This window comes from Nomascus leucogenys, chromosome 5 (assembly GCF_006542625.1).
Source record: "Nomascus leucogenys isolate Asia chromosome 5, Asia_NLE_v1, whole genome shotgun sequence".
In the NCBI taxonomy this organism is placed as follows: Eukaryota; Metazoa; Chordata; class Mammalia; order Primates; family Hylobatidae; genus Nomascus; species Nomascus leucogenys.
This window is the reverse complement of record NC_044385.1, coordinates 128,984,600-129,005,108: the sequence shown is the minus strand read 5'-3', so window position 1 is coordinate 129,005,108 and position 20,509 is coordinate 128,984,600. Positions and strand designations below refer to the sequence as shown.

Here is a 20,509-nt window from a genome sequence, read left to right as displayed (position 1 = left end):
TTGACAAATAAAATTAACCATCACACCAGATGATGCTGATGCGGTTGGTCTGAGCACTTCTTAGACTGAGACTGGGGTCATTTGAGGTACATGGCTGTTGGCAAGTTCACATCATCCATGATCAGTACTCCAGCCCAGAATTGTACTGAGATGTGCTTCCCTAAAATGTAGGCTTTTCTGTTGATCTCAAAGAACTGTTAACATAATCTAGATTTATCTATAGACAGCCAGTTTACACTATTGGTATTCTTCTGTTGTACCTATTACATTTCCATAAGAATGTTTTCTTTTTGTGAAAACTTTCATATAGAGAACAGAAAAGATATTCCTTGTAAAATAATATAATCTTAATCCAGCAACTTTGACCCAATCCTGTCAAAAATAGACTTTTAGAGATGCTGACATATAGTCTCTGAGATATATAATTGATTCACTTCACTTTTTCAGTTGATTAGTTTATTAAATGAGAAGAACTAAGTAATGAATTGTTTTGTAATATGGATAATGATTTTCCAATTTATCTCTATGCTGATCTGTTTTCATACACTGCTGCATTTTCTTAAATCTGAAAGGTAATTCTTATATGAAATATATTCTAGTATTCATTTGTACACTGTTTTCTTATATTTCAGAGTTGGCACCTTTTTAGAAAAAAGAATTACTTCATCACTTACATCTGAAGAAAAGGAATGTAACTTTGAAGATAGAATTTTATTCTCACATGAAATAATATGGTCAGGTACTAGTGTAAGTGAAGATCAAGTAAGTGACTCTAGTGAAAGTCATGTGCCATCTTCAAATGGAATCAGCTCATCTTTGTCATTGTTTTATTCAGAAGTAGAGGAAATGTGTCTAAGCCATACACAGCATCCAGACAAAGAATATGAAACAATACAATTTTCCTCCAAGAAATTATTTTCAATGATGGAAACCAACAAAAACAAAAATTCAGGATTTTCTTCTGATCTTAGCTTTTCAGCATCTAGATTCACTGTAGAAAATGAAGATCTAGATGTGGCACGTTGCCCTCTTGCCCACTTATTTCTTTCTAGAGATCAAGTTAGACTTCTGGAAGAAAATGTGAGAAATAAAATTCTTTCAAAACCCAGAACTAAGTTAGGGAGTAGAACTACTTATCAATGCTCAAGATCTCAAGAGCCCTTGAATCAGAATCAACCTTCTGTTAGAATGGTTATTTCTGTCCAAGCACAGGATTCTTTTCCAGGACAAAATGCTTTTCAGAATCAAGGTCTTTATGAAGCCCAATTTACTAGTAAAGCCCAATATATAAATCACAACCAAGCATCGATTAACAGCCAGCCTGATAGCAAGGCCAGCAACTTTGCCCAGACTGAAGATGTGATGAGGAAGCCATTTTCTAGCAGCACACAAGACTCCTTCCAGTCCCAAGATTTGGATAGGAACCAACATTTTGTTGAAGTTCCATCAATTGTTGAGGCACAATATTCAGTAAAGGGCCTGGAGTCTGATGAACACTTAGGTGAGGACCAACATTCTGTTTGGTTTATAAATTCAAACAAGATTAAATATTCAATTATGGGGCAAGACACTATTTTTAAGAATGCTGAACTTCTAGTTTTAACTCCGAATCCAAATTTAGTTACTGAAGATATGCCACAACTAAGGAGTGTAGAACCACAAGGCCAACAACACATTGTTTCATCAGAATTGAACCAGGATTCTGCATATAGCTCAGTGCCTCTTTTGTCTACCATTAAAGGGCGGAAAAATAGAAGAAAAACACCAGACAGTAAAAGCAAACTCAGTCTTAACATTCCATCTCTAAAAGCCAAAAAAACACCAACTTCACAAGTATTTCAAATCACAGTATGTCGCACTTTAAAAAATAGGAATGAGTTAGGATGCAAGAATAACACTGAGAAGAAAGAATTACATGAAAGGAAAGATATATCAGATATAGCTTTGCATCTTATTTCTGTTTCCAAGCTTATTCTGCCTTATGTTAAAAAATATTCCAGAAAACAACTAGTGAAAGTCATGCCGGGTTTAATAAAATGTGGACATTTTCTGCAGAAGCAAAATAAGTCACCAGATACAGAGAAAATCAATCCTGTAGGTCCTCTTGAGGAGACAGGAATCTCAGGTATTACTAAAAAGGAAAAGGTGTATGACAAAGAAAACAAAGGACTAAAAAACATTTCACCAAAAATGTTACCTCAGCTAGAACAATCCCTCATGGTCAACACTGTTCAACTAAAAGCACCTTGTTTACTAGTAGAAACAAATGGGAAGAGTAAAGAATCTCTTAAAGACTCAATTACACAAGCAAAGGGAACTGGTATTACAGAATTTCATGTTCCAAATAGTAAAAAACCATTTGATCTCCATATTCCAAAGCACGAGACATCTTTAGAAGAAGCTATGCCGAAACCTATGCAGAAACTTGTGTCCTCTCCCGAAATGGAATCGAACAATAGAATGAAAATACAGGAGGACCTACAAAGTTCAGAGAATTCCCATCTTCAACTTTCAAATGGAGAGGAGTTACCAACCAGCACACCAAAAATGCAAAGGTGCTTTCCAAGGGAAAATACACAGAAACAAAAAGATTTTTTGGAACTTGTTCTGGAGTTGTCAAATGTCCCTTTGCTCATTTCCCTAGGAAGCAAAATGCATAAAAGCAGTGAAGAATTAGAAGCCATAAAAATTCAAGTGAGTACAGAAAGTGGAAATCTGAAGGAAAATAAACCGTTGATACTTAATGTTACAGAAGACAGTGACCTATGTGAAAGTGAGGAACTGGAATGCAGCACTGGAAGTAACATAACAAATATGCATCAAGATAAAGAAAGGTCTGATGCATTTCACAGTGCCACTTATACCATTTCTCAACTACCTGATACAGAAACACATAGCAGATTAAAAGCCAAGACAGACACATTAAGAATAATAAGGCTCAGTCATTCAGCATCAAAGCAAGAGAAATTACTAAATGAGAAGGAAATACAGAATGCAGAATACATTGATAAGAGCTCTACATTTAAAAAGCCACAACAGTGTGATAGAGAGGAACAGGAGAAAGAAGCAAATTCAGACCTGACACAAGGCTTCAGTTTCAGCATACATCTAAAGCAAAAGCCCAAGTATGTCAAATTCGAAACGGAACAGATCAGTTCAGGAAGTAGTAAAGCCCCAAATAAAGAGCAAGAGGTCCAACTACAAACTCTTTCTACACAAACTATTTTGGAGACTAGTCCATGCCCCATGATGGATCCATTTCAAGTTGAGAAGGTGAAGCAAAGCACAGATGGACCTACAGACAGAGAGAGTGCCGGAGATCCAAAGAATCCACTTACAATGCCAGAGAACTTGCCAGTTGGTGAACTTTTAATTGAAACAACAGAGTATAGTGTCCCATTTGGTGGAAACCTCCAAAAGACAATGGATAGTCATATTGTAGAAGAAAAGGAAGACATGAAAAGATATTTACCTGCGGTTGCCCTGGGGTCTTTCAATAACCACTTGCTTACTTTACCATATTTTAAAAGGCAGGAAATTAAAAAAAAATTATCAGAAACAAAAAGTGTACTCAGTGTCAAATATGTAATTATGAAAGTAAAGAAGCCAGCAATCTCACTGATGCCTTATATCAATATATGTGGTACTCCAAACCACAGGAAAAAAATGAGAGGCAATTTTGAAATTATAATTAAACAGATACTGCAAGATAAAATTGCGGCAGGTATGCTTCTGAATGTTATTTACCCTCCCATGTCTATTTTGCCTAATACTAGAATGTATAGCAGGTTAAATGCAGAGAATCACAGTCATATCAAGCTAGTCCAAGAGGAATCCCAAATTGAAAGGGAAGAAAAGTATCCATATTTCATTAATGAGGGAAATGAATCCCAAAACACACTAGATGCTAAATTGCAAGATGAAGTACAAGGCGTCAAAGAAACTCTACCAAAAGCAGTCCTGCCTGATAGCTGGAACCTTGGACCTGATGCGCATCTAGAGAAGGAGATTAAAACAGAGAAAGAAATGCATCAAGCAATCCCATTCACAGAAACTATTATGGAGTCTGTTGTCTCTCCCATAATGGAACTATCTCATGCTGAGAATGTGAAGAGTACTCAAAACACACAAACAGACTGCAAATGCACTGCAGATTCAGAGACGCCTTCTCCAGTATCGGGAAAATCACTGATTGGAGACCCTTTAAACCAAACAGGAGAAAGTGATATTCCAAGTAATGGAAGTGATACAAGAGAAATGGGTTACTGTTTTGCAGAAAAAAAGACAGAAATACCAAAAGATTTACCAGCAACTTCGCCAGAGACTTTCAATTATTGCACGCCTGTTTTATCTTGTTCTAAAGTGATGAAAAAGAGAGTAACATTTGCACTCACAACAAGTACAGCAAAGCCCAAATGTGTAAATACAAAAGCTGTGAAGCCATCAATCTCAGAGACAGTCAGTGTCACAAGCCACAGAAAGAAATCAGAATTAGACTTTATGACTAAGTTTAAAAAGATAAACCAAACTAAAGGATTGGTACCTGAATGTCTAAATACCCTTTGCTCTCCAATGCATAGCAGATTGCAGAGAGAGTTCTGTCTCCCTGCGTCTCAATTAAAGCAAGGAGGAACAGCAGATAAGACATACATTGATGTCTTTGCTAAGAATACTATATCCCATGACAGAGAGGAAAAACTGGAAGATGGAAAGGAAGAGGAACATAAAGTTTTATTAGAAGCAGTGCCACAGCTGAGCGAGCACCTGGGGTCTGAGGCGGGTCAAATGAAGGAAATCCATCTTGAATCAGACCCAGTGCTGAACTGTTTAACACTGGAGCTACCTATTAATGGACAACGTTTGCAGCACCAAACAGGTTTTAAACAAACTGCTTTAGAGACTAGTCTCCAAATGGGTCCTTTAGAAGCTGAAGAACTACAAAAAGCCAACAAAACAGAAAATGACATAAAAGTCCCTGTGGGTCCTAAGATTCCACCTCCCAAAGCCTTACAGGCTCTGGAGAACAGCCATGGCTTCATACTCAATGCATATCAGAAGGATAATGAGCTTGTCAAATCAGATGAGGAACTGAACCAACCAGGAAATACAAGTATTCAGGTACAACCACAAACACATTTTACACAAACTATTTTGGAGCCTACTTCATGCCCTACACTGGATCAATTTCCATTTGAAAAGGTAGAGAGTCATGTTAGGTTTTCACCTCTAAAGTCTGGGGAAGCAAAGGTTGATGAAATCATATTTTATGCAAGAGAAGGTTGTATCTCATCTGATTCTAGCCATCAAAAGGAACAGGCTGGTGGTAGTGGAAAGAAAGAGACAGTGATTTTTGATTCCTGCATGCCTGCTTTATCTACACCTAAAACAAAGAGAAACTTAAAACAATTTTCAGACATGAAAACTTTAGTGAATCCCAAATGTGGAATTATAAAGGCAAAGAAGCCAACAATTTCATACATGCTCAATATCAAGGCTGGTGCTGGTCCAAACCATAGAAAAGAACTGAGCTGTAACTTGACAACCAAAATGAAAGAAGTGCATCAAGGCAAAAAGGGGGCAGATGAAACATATGCTTTCCTGACTATGACACCTGACATTAACAAGTATGGCAAGGTAGAAACAGAAAAAGACACGCTAAGAGAAAAAAGACTCAGTCCTACTCAAGTAAAGCAAGATACATCTCCATGTGAAGATAGTATTACTTCACATGACATTAAAGAAACCCGTCTTCACGATGAAGAGCAAGAAGAAAGGAAACAGGAGGCATTGTTAAAAGTAATTCCACAGCGCCTGCAACATTTCATATTCCATTCAGGTCAGGGGAAGGATCTTGACTTTCACAAATTAGAAAACCAAGGAAGTAGGAAAATTCTGTTTGTTACCAAACAAGATGTCCCACAGCAACTTCAGCCTGCAGAGCCAATACAAGGAGAGGAGACAAAGAAATGCCTCCAGACCCAAAATGGCACAATATGTACAGTAAATTCAAAACTTCTTCCTCTAAAATCAGAGGACTCAGTAAACGGTGAAGTTTTAATTGGTGCAATAAAACGTGGTGTACCAACTGATAGGAAATGTATGGGGGAACAGCACAGTTCGGGTAAAGGGGAAAAGGCAGAGTTTAATAAAGATCTACAAGCAACTGTCCTGGAGTTACAGAAATCACCACATGGTGGGGAGGCACAGAAGGCAAATTTGACTGACATGGAAAGTGGATCTAGTAATGCAATGAACATGAATGTACAATATGAAAGGGAAGATAAAAATATTCAAAAAATGTTATCAGAATCAGTTCCATGCTATAGTCAACACCTCAGTTTCAGTACACATCAAATGAAAGATCCTGACCCTTGCAAACCAGGATCTGAACTGAAGAGTCCCGAAGGCAGATCTTGGAATTTGTCTCACATAGTGCAAAAAACAAAGCAAGAAACACACTTTAGAGAAACTGTTTTAGAGCCTATTTCTGGATACATGATGAAACAAAGTCCTCATATGCAAGAAGCAATAAAATGTATGGAAGGTCTAAAGACTTCATTTCCCAAAACAGGGAAATCAAAGATTGGTTCAATACCACGTGATACCCCTTGGGATGAAAATCCCAGAAGGAAATGGGGTAGTTCTGTTTCTGAGAAAACTGCATGGAATCAAAAAAACTTACGAACAGTCTTAAAACCTTTAGATTTCTCCAGCCTCATGTCATCTGAATACGAAAGCCAGAGCTATACATTAGAGTTTATAGGCAAGAAAAGTATAATGGGTCCCAAATGTGTAACTTTAAAGGCAAAGCAACTACGAATTTCGCAGTTGTTTAATATCATAAGATATTCTACAGAAAACCACAGAAAGAAAAAGCAACACCGCTTTACGTACAAGATGAAAGGGAGGCAATGGTGCACAAGTATAGGAGAGGCATTATTTAGTGCCACTGAATATGCTAAGAGTCCACCATCCAAATCAATGATTGATAAACTCTTACTCAATACAGCAGCGAGGGGCATTCTGTCTAACAGAACATGCCGACAAAATCTGGATGGTCATATTACAGAAGAAAAGGAAGAGGTACAAGAAAATGTAGCTGCAAGTTTCTTGGGTCCTTTAGATTTCTTCATGCCTGTTTTTTCTGACTCTAAAAACCAGATGAACACATCACAGTTACCAGAAAAAGAAATTATATTGAATCCCAAATGTTTAACTATGAAGGAAAAGAAGTTGTCAATTTCACAGATATGTAAAATCAATAGACAGTGTACCAGAAAACATAGGAAGAAACTTAAATCCTATTTAAAAACTGTATCCAACAGAACGCGCCAAGAAAATCATGGTCATATTACAGAGGAAGAGGAAGAAGTACCAGAAAACTTAGCTGCAACTTTCTTGAGTCCTTTAGATTTCTTCATGCCTGTTTTATCTGACTCTAAAAACCAGAAAAACACAATACAGTTATCAGAAAGGAAAATTATATTGAATCCCAAATGTTTAACTATGAAGGAAAAGAAATCACCAATTTCACAGATACATAAAATCAATAGACAGTTTACTACAAAACATAGGAAGAAACTTGAATCCAATTTAAAAACCAAACTGAAAGCAATGTGGCAAGGTGAAAATGTGGCTGATACATTTCCAAATACTATTTCCTTCACTCCAGATTCCTCTGACATTAAAAGGCAAAGTGGATTCCAAACAGAGATAGACGTGAGAATATCAGGGTTAAGTCACACACAACCAACACAAATAGAGTCACTAGCTGAAGGGATAGCAAGGTATTCTGATTCCATTGACAAGAGAAGGACTTCCAACTTGGTAAAGGGAGCAAAACTACATGATAGAGAAAATGGGGAAGAGAAGCAAGAACATCTTACAGAAATGGATCCATTCTGTGCAGAAAACTTCATGGCAAATACATATCTTAGAAAGGATCGTCATCTTGGTAAATCAGAAGATGTGCTTTTGGGAGAAACCTTTTTCTCAAAAAGTCAGATTTACAAAGGGAATTTAGAAAAAAATGTAAAAATAGAAAAAACCAAAAATGGAAAAGAAAGTCTCAAAGTTGGGCTCCCAAGGATGGAGAAATCAGATAATTGTGCAGAACTGGGTGAGGCAACAGATGATGCCATATCAAATAAATATGATAAACAGAACATTGGCCATTCTGTTTTAAAAGAAAATGCTTTCTGTAATTTGGCAGCAATTGTCCCAGATTCTGTTGGCAGGCATTCGCCTGCTTCAGAAGAAATGAAAAGACAGAATGGCAGCCTTAAAATGGCTGACAGGTCAAGTCCCCAAGGTGGACCTTTGCAGGCAAAGCAATCAGCAGTTTCACAATCACCTGATACTGCAAGTTATGCTGTTGTAAGCATTAATAAGGAGCAGAAACAGAACTTTAAAGCCCAGAAGACAGAAGTAGACAGACATAAAGCTGCATTAAATGCAAAGCTAAAATCTATATGTGTTTCTATACCTAGTCTACTATGCATAAATATGGAGCAATCACCTAGTACCTGGGATACATATGAACAATCTTCTGAAACAAGAAATTCCCTAAACAAAGCAAAAGTGAGGGAGAAGGAAGAGTATGGACAACAGGTTTTGTTTCAAACAGCTCCACAGTGTATCCAGCCATCTGAGTTTGGAGCAGATCAAATGAGAGAGCCTGGTCCTTTGAAGCCAAGGAAGTCATCACTGTCACATACACTCAGTATAAAGGAATTTCCTTCGCTGTTGGACATTATAATACAAGAGGGCAAGATGCAAGAAGGTAAAGGTAAATCAAGTATGAAACTGACAAACTTGTGTACTGCTTTACCATCTCTATCACATAGTAATTCAAATTCAAATTCAAGAACAAAAGCAGGTAAAGATAAGTCAGGAACTCTAAAGGGCTGCCTTCCACCACTAAAGCTCCAGGCATCATCAAATGTCAGAAGAGTATCATCTGCAGAGTCAATTAATAGAGAGAGTTTAAGTAATGTAATAGAATCAAAGTGTTTTCCACAGAAAAAGAAGGAAGATAGAGAAAATATAGTAGATGTGAAAGATATAATGGGCCTCATATGTATCACTTTGAAAGGAAAGAAATCACCTTTTAAACATTTACTGCATGGAAAGGAACCAAAACGGAGCAATAAAAAACTAGAGAAAATGACGCAGGAAGATGAAAGTAATCTAAATGTAGTTCAGAATAAACTCTGTGCTTCTATTCTTTCTCCACTTCACTCGGAATGGAATCCTAGAATAAAAGAGGTATACATGAGAGGAATAACAAGATTCTGTCTTTCATCATCAACACACCAGGAATTATCAGATACAATGGAAAAATGTGAGCAGCCAATTGATGATAGTTTAAGCAGTATCGAAAAAGCAAAACATATGCCGCAGAAAGACAAAGACAGAGTGGAAAAGGCTTTGGAAAAAATCATGCATTCCAAAAGAATAGCTCTGGAGGTGAAGCAGCCTTCAGTATTCCAAGAATTAGAGTTGAACATCAAAGAAAAAGGAGGAAAGATTCAGGAAGATAAACAAGTTGAGATTTGGAGCAAACCTTTTGCTTCCATCTCTTTTCCACCTTACTCTAAAGTGGGCACAATAGAAGGAGAGGAATCCATGGGAATAAAAATGAGATCCCCTTTTTCACAACCAAATCTCCAAGAGTCATCAGATACAGAGAAAATAGCATATGAAAAGTGTATTTCTGATAATATCTCAAACAGTGTAAAAAAGGCCCTAGAATCTATGTTGCAAAAAGAACAGGAGAGGCGAAAAATGGAAAAAATTAGGGCTTTGAAGAAAATGAAATCATCAATTTCACAGGGAATTCAGTTGGACATCAAAGAGCAAGAGAAAACAATAGAACATATAACAGGTGAACCAAGTGTGCTTCTGACGAATGCCTGCGCTTCCGTCCCTTCTCCTTCTCATTTACAACTGGATACAAGCAGAGAAAAAGCAGAGTATGTCACTGAAATAACAAGATACTATCTTCCAGAACTATCACACCAAAAATCACCAGAGGCAGGGGAAAAAGCAGATGGAGTGGCCAGTAAGGGTGATATCACAATAGAAGTACAAAAAGCAAAAGATTACGTGCAAAAGAAAGAAGAGGATGAAGTAAAAATATCAGCTAAGAAAGACATAATGCATCCAGAAGACAAAGGTCTGAAAGGAAAGAAGGCAATTTCACAGGACCTACCATTGAATACTAAAGAGCCAGGGAAAAGGGATCAAGAAGCTCAGGAGCAAGGGAAAGAGGACAGAGAAGGTGAGGAGCAAGGGAAAGAGGACAGAAGAGGTGCAGGACAAGAAAAGGTTGATAGAGAAGACAAAGAGCAAGAGAAAATGGATCACAAAGTTGAAGAGCAACAGAAAGCAGATGGAGTAGGCATAGAGCAAGGGAAAATGGATGGAGACAAGAGTGAACAGGAAACAGTTCTGTTCCTATATTTGCCTTCCAGTTCTTCTCTAACCCATTATAAATTGGACACAAGAATAGAAGGAGAGGAAGACCAACGAGGAATAATCAGACCTGGTGTTTCACAACTAAGGCACCAGAAATCATCAGAGACAGGGAAAAAAGCAAATGGGGTGCCCAGTGAGGGTGATATCGCAAGTGAAGTACAAAAAGCAAAAGATTACATGCAACAGAAAGAAGAGGATGAAGTAAAATTATCAGCTGAGAAAGACTTAATGCATCCAGAAGACAAAGATCTGAAAGGAAAGAAGGCACTTTCACAGAACCTACCACTGAATCCTAAAGAGCCAGGGAAAAGGGATGGAGAAGGCCAGGAGCAAGGGAAAGAGGACGGAGAAGGTGAGGAGCAAGGGAAAAGGGATGGAGAAACTGTAGAGCAACAGCAAGCAGATGGAGTAGGCACAGAGCAAGGGAAAAGGGATGGACACAAGAGTAAACAGGAAACAGTTCTCTTCCTGCATTTGCCTTCTGAGTCTTCTCTAACTCGTTATGAACTGAATACAAGAAAAGAAGGAGAGGAAGACTTACAAGGAATAATAAAATCTGCTACTTTGCAACTAAGGCAGCAGAAATCATTTGATGCAGGGAAAATAGCACATACAAAGTCATTTGGGGTGGATAGCTCAAATGACGTAAAAACAGTACAAGAATACAAGCCACAGAAAGAAGTAGATAGAGGAAAAACAGTAAGTGTGGATTATGTAATACAACCTGAAGGCACAATTTTTGAGGCAGAGCAATTATCGCTTCCACAGACACTCAATATTCCTGGCAGCAGTGGCTCAAAAACTAGAGAAGTACCAACAAACATAAAAGAAAAATTGAGACATGTACAGGAAAGAAAAAGTGAACTAGATGCGTTTCTGACAATACCTTCTCTACCTCACTGTAAATTAGACAAAGGAACAGCAGGCAAAAAAGAGGAACAAGGAGTAACAAGATCTTTTCTTCCACCCTCATGGCACACGGCATCATCAGATACAGGGAAATTAAAATATACATTGTCATATTTGAATGATATCACAGGTGATTCAAAAAGAACAAAATACATGGCCAAGATCCAAAAGGATAAAGCAAGTATTTCAGAGAAAAGTGTAATGCATCCCAAGCACATAGCTGTGAAGGCAGAGAAATCACCCCTTTCCCATATACTAAAAACAAAGGAACTGCAGGTGAACATCAGTCAACAAGGGGAAAAGGCACAAGAAGGTGAGGTGGAAACAGTTGTGCTTCTGAGCAAAACTTGTCCTTTTGTCACTTCTTCAGCTTTCCTTGAGTTAGACTCAGTAAAAGAAAATGAAGGCGAACCAGGAATAGCAAGAAGCTTTATGCTACATCTTGAGATCCAGGAGTCACTGCCTTCAGGGCAAACAGCACCTACAAAGCCAACAGAGAGCCTTGTAAAGAAAGAGAAACAACTCCTCCCACAGAAAGAAGACAGAGTACAAGCAGTATCCATGCATGGCCTAATGCACCCCAATGGTGCCGTTTTCAAGTCAAAGACATCAGCACCTCCACAAGTGTTCAGCATCACTGAGCGCAGTCCCCTGAGCAAGCGAAAGGAGCCACATTGGGGCATGAAAGAGAGAGCAGGACAGAAGCAGGACAGGACAGGACATCCTCATGTGATTCTGACAAAAACTCATCCGTTCATGCCTTCTCTCTCTCACCATAGATTCTCTCCTTCACAACTAAAGCTTCCTATAGCATCAGGTGCAGGAAAAAGCAGACGTGCAAATTCAAATGAAGGGATTAGCTCACATAAAGTAATACTAAAAGCAAATCAACAAATGCCATATAAAGAGGCAAAGGCCAGAGTAAAAATAGAAGGCAGGGAAGGTAGAATACTCCCCAAAAGGATACATTTGAGAGCAGGGGCATTCCCACTTGCATTTCTATGCAATGGAAAGAACTACCCTTTGCACATTGAAGAGCAAGGGGAAGGAGTACAGGAAAGCAAAAAGGAACCTGGAGTGGTTCCGAGGAAATCTTCTGCTTCATTCCCTCCTCCTCCATTTTACCTGAATTGTGACACTAGAAGGAGTGAAAAGGAAGGCACATTAGGAAAAACACAATTCAGTTTTCCACCATTAAAGATTCGGGATTCATCAGATTCAGGCAAAAAAGCATATACTGAGTCACTGCATGGTTACACGTTAAGCAACTCAAAAGGACCAGTGCAACCCATAGCACGGGGAGAAGAGAAAGGTGGACTCAGAATAGATATGGAAGACAAAATGCTCCCCAAATGTACAGACCCGAAGGCAAAGCAATTACTACTCTCAGATATACTCAATACCAAAAAATTGCAGTGGAAAAGTAAAGAACAAAAGAGAAAGATTCAGGAAGATAAAAATAAACAAGTTACAGGTCTGACAAGCATTAATACTTCTTTACTTACTCCACCATATCTTAAGTTTGATACAACAGAAGGACAGGAGAACATAAGAATTGCAAAAGTGTCTCTCCCACAGTCACGGTCCAAGGAATCATCAGATGCAGGGAGAATAGCATGTCCAGAAGCAACCCATGGAGAACTTTCAACTGATGTAAAGCAATTAAAAGCACACCTGCTACAGAAAGAAGAGAAGGATAGAGAAAAAGTTGCAGATAGGACCAGTGTACTGGATCCCAACAAAATGTATTTGAAGGCAAAGCAATCGCCTGTCTCACATACACACAGTTTAAGTGATCTTCAGTGGAAAACTAGAGAACAAGAGGAGGAAAAGGTCCAGAAAGTTAAAAGTGGGCCAGGTGTCATGTTGTCTGAGAGTCCTTCTAGATCCTCCCCACTTCACCTTAACGTGAATACTGGCTTCCGGGAGGAAAGCATACCGATATTAACAAGATCCTCTTTTCCCCTAGTAAAACACCAGGTATCACCAGATACTGAGGGAGGCACATATATAAGGCCAATTGCTGGTGATATTTTAATCTATCTACAAAAAGGAAAACATATGTCGCAGAACAAGGAAGAGGATGACGTGCAAATAGTAAGCATCGTAATATTCCCCAAACATCAGGAAGAGAAGATGCAGCAATATGAAGGTGAACCAGGTGTGGTTCTGACCAAATCTACTTCATTGCCATCTCTATCTCAACTAGAATTGGATAAAGAAACACATTTAGATAATGAAATGCTAAGGCTTAAAAGACCTATTTTGCGGAGAATATCACACATAGGGGAGACTGTACATAGAGAGTCCATTGTTGGTAATATCTCAAAAGATGTTAAAAATGAAAAGCAACATATCCCTCAAAAAGAAGAGAGGAACCAAGAAAAAATAATTGATACGAGAGGCACAGATATAACTTTGAAGTCAAAGAAGTCACCTCGTTCCTGTATGCTCCACAGAACAGAACTGCACGTGAACATTGGAGGGCAAGGACGAAAGGAACATGAAGGTCAAGATAAACCACCAGGTATGATTCAAAGAAAAATGTGCATACCCTTTTCCAAACCTTTGCCATCTAACCTTAAACTGGAGAGAGCTACACATGCAGATGAAGAGAGGCTTGGAGGTAAGACATCCTTTTTACTTCCACTAATGCCATCAGCATTACCAGATACAGAGAAAACAGCAGATGCAGAGGCAAGGAGTGGTGATGTAAGAAAAGGAAAACCACACAGGTCACAGAAAGAAAACAGGCATGAAGTGAAAACGATAGATATGAGGGTCAGGATACACTGCCAAGAGGCAAGGATTTCACCAATGTCACATATCCTTAATGCAAAGGAATTAGTGTTGAATATTAACAAACTGGAGAAAAAAGTACACGAAGATAAAGACGAAGAATGTGTGGTTCTGTCAAGGACTTTTCTTTCTATACCATCAGCACCTCCTCTTTATCTGCATTCAGGGAACAAAATAGACAAAGACACTTCAGGAATTACAGGATCATCTTGTCCGCAGCGAACTCTCCATGTACCCTCAAATACCCAGAAAATAACAAATAGAGACTCAGTTGAAGGTGATGATAAAAACGCTGTTAAGCAAGCAGAACAGTATGTGCCCCGCCCAGAGGCAGAGCAACAGTTGACCTCAAACTTCATGATCAGCGTCCAGCAAAGGAATGAACCTTCACGAGTCAGGTCAGAAGGAGATTTGAATCAGTTAGTTTTAAATTCCCAGGATGAGGACATTTATTTCACAGGGTTTGGTACCACAAGAGGTGGGAAAAGGCTGGAATGGCTCTTTACAGGGAAAAAGGCTCAGCCCGAAAAATACAAAACAGAAACTTTTACTGCGTTTCTTTCCCATCCCACAATGGATGCAACTAAAATGCGAGGTCTGGAAGAAGAAACTGAAATAATGGATAACTTAAACCATAACATCAGTCCTAAGGCTTCAGTTTCACTGATAAGGAAAATATCTGAGGAACTGTATGTCACACTTGGCACCCCTGCAAGTTCAAAAGGATTTTCTGTTTCAGAGAGATATGCTCACCAGCAAGAAACTCCATCGAAAGTATCTCCAGAACTTGCAGGTTCATGTAAATTTGATAAGCCAAAGGAAGATGTACAAAGTAATGATAAAATCAGCAAAATGTTTTCTCCCAAAGTGTTAGCACCAAAGACAAAGGGATCACTCAAAAAAATAAGTATCGTCACCAATTGGAATGCCCCCCAAAATATAGAAGAACAAGATATTGTCATGAAAAAGCAAGTGACCCGACGGTGTGAACATGGGCACAAGACCAGGCCAAACACTATCCTTTCTAAGTTTCCCCTTCAAAGTGGAAAGCAGAAGACACCATCGGAAACAGATGTGGACAGGATAACAACAGCGCACCTCAGCCTACAGATGCTACCAGGAATACACATGGATACGACAGAGATTGACCCTGCAAAAGGGGGAAAGGAGCAGGCATTGCTCATTTCAGAACAAGAGGAAGGTTTTCTGGAATTGCTTCCGAAGTCCCTATTCCCTCCCTGGACTTTTCAATTTCAATCAGGGGATCTGGAGGAAAAAGATCAAACAGACGCAAACACCAACAGAAATCTAGAGCAGAAAAAATTAGAAATGGACAATGATAGTACTGTGAATCAGAAAGAAGGGAAATCAAAAATAGGCTCAAACAGAGCTTTATATCTGCAAGAAGAGAAAACAGAGATGCACAAGGCCAGGACTGCCAATCTGGAGAAGGAGAGAGGAAGAATGGACACAAGCAGTAGTGCACACCTGCATCTTCCATCTCTAAAGGCAGAGGAATCTCAAATGAAGACTCAGGTCATCAATCATAGGGAGAACAGCCGCCTAATCATGCAAAAACAGAAAAAAGAACTAGAAGCATCTAATGCAAAACAAAGCATTCAACTACAAAAATTATTTCAAAGAAATGTTCTGGATTCATTTTATTCATATGTTCCTCTTTCTCCCAAATGTAAAGACCAGAAAGGCAGATTAACAATAAGAGATCTGAAAAGAGAATTGAGCACCAAATATTTAACTATGAAAATCCAGAATCACCCAATTCCACAGATGCTTAATATCACAGGGCGTGGGACACCAAGCAATAGAAAGAAATTAGAGTATGATGTTAAGTTAAAGAACATAGTTTCATGGAGTAAAGATGTCTCAGGAATATTTATCAGAAGTCTTTCTATTTCCATCATGCGTTCACCTCACACTGACTCTAAGACAAACCTAGAAAGAGAAAAGAGAATCTGTCTTCCTAAATTCCAGGAAAAATCACCAAACACTAGTGGAATGTCTAAGAGAGACACTTTAACAATTGTAAAAGGGGAACAGAATTTCACAAACACAGTTCCACAAGATCCCCAGCCACTTGCAGTGGACAAACAACAAATGCAGAAACTTCCTAATGTCAAATCACAAGCAAACCTCAGAAGTGAAATGAATAAAAAATGCTTAAAGGCACAAACAAAAGAACGGATTGTTCCAGGGCATGATGTCTCAAGGATCATTAAAAAACCAGACTTACGTATCATCAAACAGGAAGAAAAGATTCTAAAACGCATTCTGACACCCACAGAGTGTCCATCTATGCTTGAAGATCCAAAGTTACCCAAGCAAAGGGATCAGAGTGAACCAGTATGGGACATGACCACACCAAAGGTTCAGCAACAAAAAGCTTTCCCAGGAACTGTGCCCACACCGCTTCAAGTTAAAAGTAGTGAAGTCAAAATAGTTGCAGACAGTACAAATGCAGAACATTTACTTCCCATTTGTGAAGCAACCAAAGCTATCTCTGAATCCCAGGTTAAAAATATGATCCAAGACAAAATTTCTTCCCATAAACTGGATAACATACAAGCCTATAAGCCTGACGACTTGAAGTCACCACCTCTTCCAGAGGGTCTAGATACAATATCAACAGCAATATATCCCAAAACGCAGCACAAATCCCTTTTAGAACAGTTTACTGCCAAAGAAAAAAATAAGCTTACTAATCATTTAGAGTCAAAAGCACTTGAAATACAACTGAATCTGATACCAGAGATGGCAAGAAAATCTTTACAAATGTTCAACTTTTATCCAAAAGGGACTATTTCAAAAGATAACAGTTGGAGGTTCTATTCGAGACATAAAACAATGAGCTTTATGTCTCTAGAAGGGACTGATACCATAGAACCTGACTCAAAACATAAATACCAAAAAGATTCACCTCTTGTCAGCAGTATGAAGACACCGATTGTTGATATTTCAAGAGGCAGTGAGGAGACAATCACAAAGCTACAGAGTATTAATAAGCTAGAAAATGGAACATCTTCAGTGACTTCTGCTAGTGAGATGCTATTGCCTCATACCCTCCAAAACCTCTCAGTAAAAGAAAAAGGCAAACTCCTCATGCACTTTTCTGTGAAAACATTGGAGATACAAATGAAAGCCTTTCCCAGAATTGTAAGAGAATCTTATGCAATGACCAGTGCTCGTGAGAGACAGAAACCCTTATCTAACTGTATTCATCCTGGTTTCACAGGACCAAAACAACAAAACAGACTTTTGTTACTTTTTGAGGAAAAATCTCTCCATCAAATAGATCTTGATTTACAATACAAATACCTTCATTTTCTCCTGGGGCTTCCAGTTGGAAGTATGTTACCTAAGCCAAATGTACTTCCCAAACATAATAAGTTAAACACAATTGCAATGTGTAAAAATGTAGATGCTGGTGGAGAAAGTGGGAGTCTTTCCATTGATACAGAACTGTTAAAACAACATATTTCTTTCAGAAAGCAAAGTCCCCACGAAAACTCGTCACTCATCAGAAAATTCCCAGAGCCAACACTTGTGTGTGCTTCTGACCATGATCTGCACAGCCCGAGGAAGAAAGATACTCGAGTTCTTTCAGAGTCAGAATTCCATGTGACTCCAGAAAAAAACAAACAATACCATGTATGGTTTCAAGAAAGAAATACATATGAATCTGTCGATTTAAGGACCCAGAGAAATGCTACTGGTTCAGCTGTTTCATATGAAACTCAGATTTCTGAAGATTTTACTGATATTCAGACAGATATTGAGAGTCCAGCTGACTTGGACAAATGTTCATGTCTTGAAGTAAGTGAGAGTGAGGAATGTGTGTTTCTGGAAGCCAACTCTTATTTAAGTCAGGAATCAGAAAAAATTCTATTTGAATTACAGACAGGCATTCCTTTGGAAAATCTCTACAAAATCACAACTGATTTGAAATCATTTTACAGTGAAGATTCAGGTTCCCATTGTACTAGAGAGTGCAGAAAGGAAACCTTAATTATTACACCACCTTCCTGTAAGTCCCACAAAAGCAGGAAATATAAATCATCTTCCAAAATGAAATCTCCTGACTGGTTGTGTCATAGTTCATCAAATACTGTGGAAATTCAGTCTAGGTCATCTAGTGTATCATTCAGTGAAGAGAAGCTTTCATGTACTACCATGAGCAGAACAAGTTACTCTTCAGCTCCCTTAACTGAATCAAATATTAAATCACATCTTGCAAAAATCCAAGGCAAGTCTCACATGCACCCAGAAAGCCAAGAAAGAAAGAAGGCCAGATCTGATTTATTTAGGAAGAACAACAGTCATTGGGACCACGATTACAGTTGTATACACAGTAAAGAGAAACGTGACAGAAAGAAGAGAGTGTATGATTATGAGTCAGAAAGATTGGATTGTTTCCAAGTCAAACATAAATCAGCATCAAAACCTCATCATGATGATATCAACTTCTATTCTGAAAGAAAACAAAACCGGCCCTTTTTTTTTGCCTGTGTACCAGCAGACTCACTGGAGGTTACACCCAAAACCATTCGCTGGACTATTCCCCCTGAAACCTTAAGGAAAAGAAACTTCAGAATTCCCCTAGTGGCAAAGATTTCAAGTTCTTGGAATATATGGAGTTCCTCCAAAAAGTTGTTGGGGTCGCTCTCGGGGTCCCTTACTACCATTTTTCACAGCTGACATTACCATAGCTAAACTCCTCTGAAGTGGACAGCTGGTCGCTATTATGATATTCTGTGAAAAATAAAATCATATAACGTCCAATGGCTTCTTCGTGAAGTGTTTTTATATAAAGATAGAAAGTCATCCAATCTTCCAGTGATAGATTGAAATTTGTTATTTATCATTAGCAATTTAGAAAGTTCAGGCACTTTTGCTGATTCTGGCAATTTTGCATACCATTTCATCAGGAACCACCAGACTTCATCAGAAAGGGATACATCAGATACGGTAAGGTGCAAACCAATAGGTTGGGATGCATAAAATGTGTGACTTCACATACAGATGTCCTTGCTGTATGTGGTATTGGTATGGGTTTATACTGCGCAAACACAAAAACTCTGGTGAACCTTATGTCATGCAATTCCCATCAAAAAAGAAAGACTAATAAATGGATAGTTCATGCTCTGCTCTTTTGAGTATATTCTTGACAGAAGGGAACATCCTTTTTGACTAGATGCTGTACAGAAAGATTTACCTGCTTATAATTGTACACACCTGATGAAAAGAAGCCTTTTTCTGCCTACCAGTTTCTCATACTGTACATTTCAAGTCCTGTTTCTCCTCTCTTTGCACAATCCTTTGGTCCTGGACACTGTAGGAGGCTTTCATGTTGGGATGTAGCCCCTGACTTTGCACCCTTATTTCACCACCTAGGATATGTCCTTTAAAGTGAGCAGAAGGATTCCTGGAAGTTATTCCTACACTTTGACAGAAATATATATCAAAGTGAATGTCAATCACAAAAATATATAACCCAGTCTAAATGCATCCTAACTCAACTTCCCCTAAATCCAGTCCCCAAAATATTGGTAACCTATCCAATCTCATTGACTTGAAGTCAGATGTGATGGAGGGTAAGTCAAAGTGGAAATAACATTTTTAACTAATTGCAGAAAACCTGTCTTACTTTTACAAATCTCTGAGGCCCTGAAGCTCAAGCTTTTTCAGCTTTTATAGTTTATCTGCTTATGCAGATAACATCAATTATTTTCCATATTGTAAGCAACAAATATCAATTATTTTCCATATTGTAAGCAACAAATATCAATTATTTTCCATATTGTAAGCATGCCATATACCACGCCTTGTCCTGGGTACTGAACGTAACAAAAATTAACGAAGCACAATCTTAAAATTTTTTTTAAAATTTTAATTATTATGAGTACATATTGGCTGTACATATTTATGGAGTTGATGTGATATTATGATACAAGCATACAATGTGTAATGATCAAATCAGGGTAATTAGGGTATCTGTTACCTCAAGTATTTATTATTTTTTAAACTATCGTTTTTGAGACTAGGTCTCACTGTGTTACCCAGGCTGGTCTTGAACTCCTGGGCTCAAGCCAAGTAACTGGGATTAAGCCAAGTAACTGGGATTATAGGTGCGTGACACCACACCTGGATTAACAAAGCATATTTATTTATTTATTTATTTATTTATTTATTTTTTGAGATAGAGTCCCGATCTGTCACCAGGCTGGAGTGCAGTGGCATGATCTTGGGCTCACTGCAACCTCTGCTTCCCAGGTTCAAGCAATTCTCCTGCCTCAGCCTCCTGAGT

At 38.4% G+C, this 20,509-nt stretch overlaps 1 protein-coding gene across 1 annotated transcript in view; it reads left to right on the top strand.

Annotated features, from left to right (window-relative positions):
* Window positions 1-18,984, top strand: part of CCDC168 (coiled-coil domain containing 168) — a 30,749-nt gene extending 11,765 nt beyond the window's left edge. The window contains exon 4 of the mRNA XM_030812470.1: window positions 633-18,984. Coding sequence (XP_030668330.1) covers window positions 633-18,900 — 18,268 coding nt within the window. The 3' untranslated portion in view covers window positions 18,901-18,984. The remainder of the gene's footprint in view (window positions 1-632) is intronic.
* The last annotated feature ends 1,525 nt before the right edge of the window (window positions 18,985-20,509 follow it).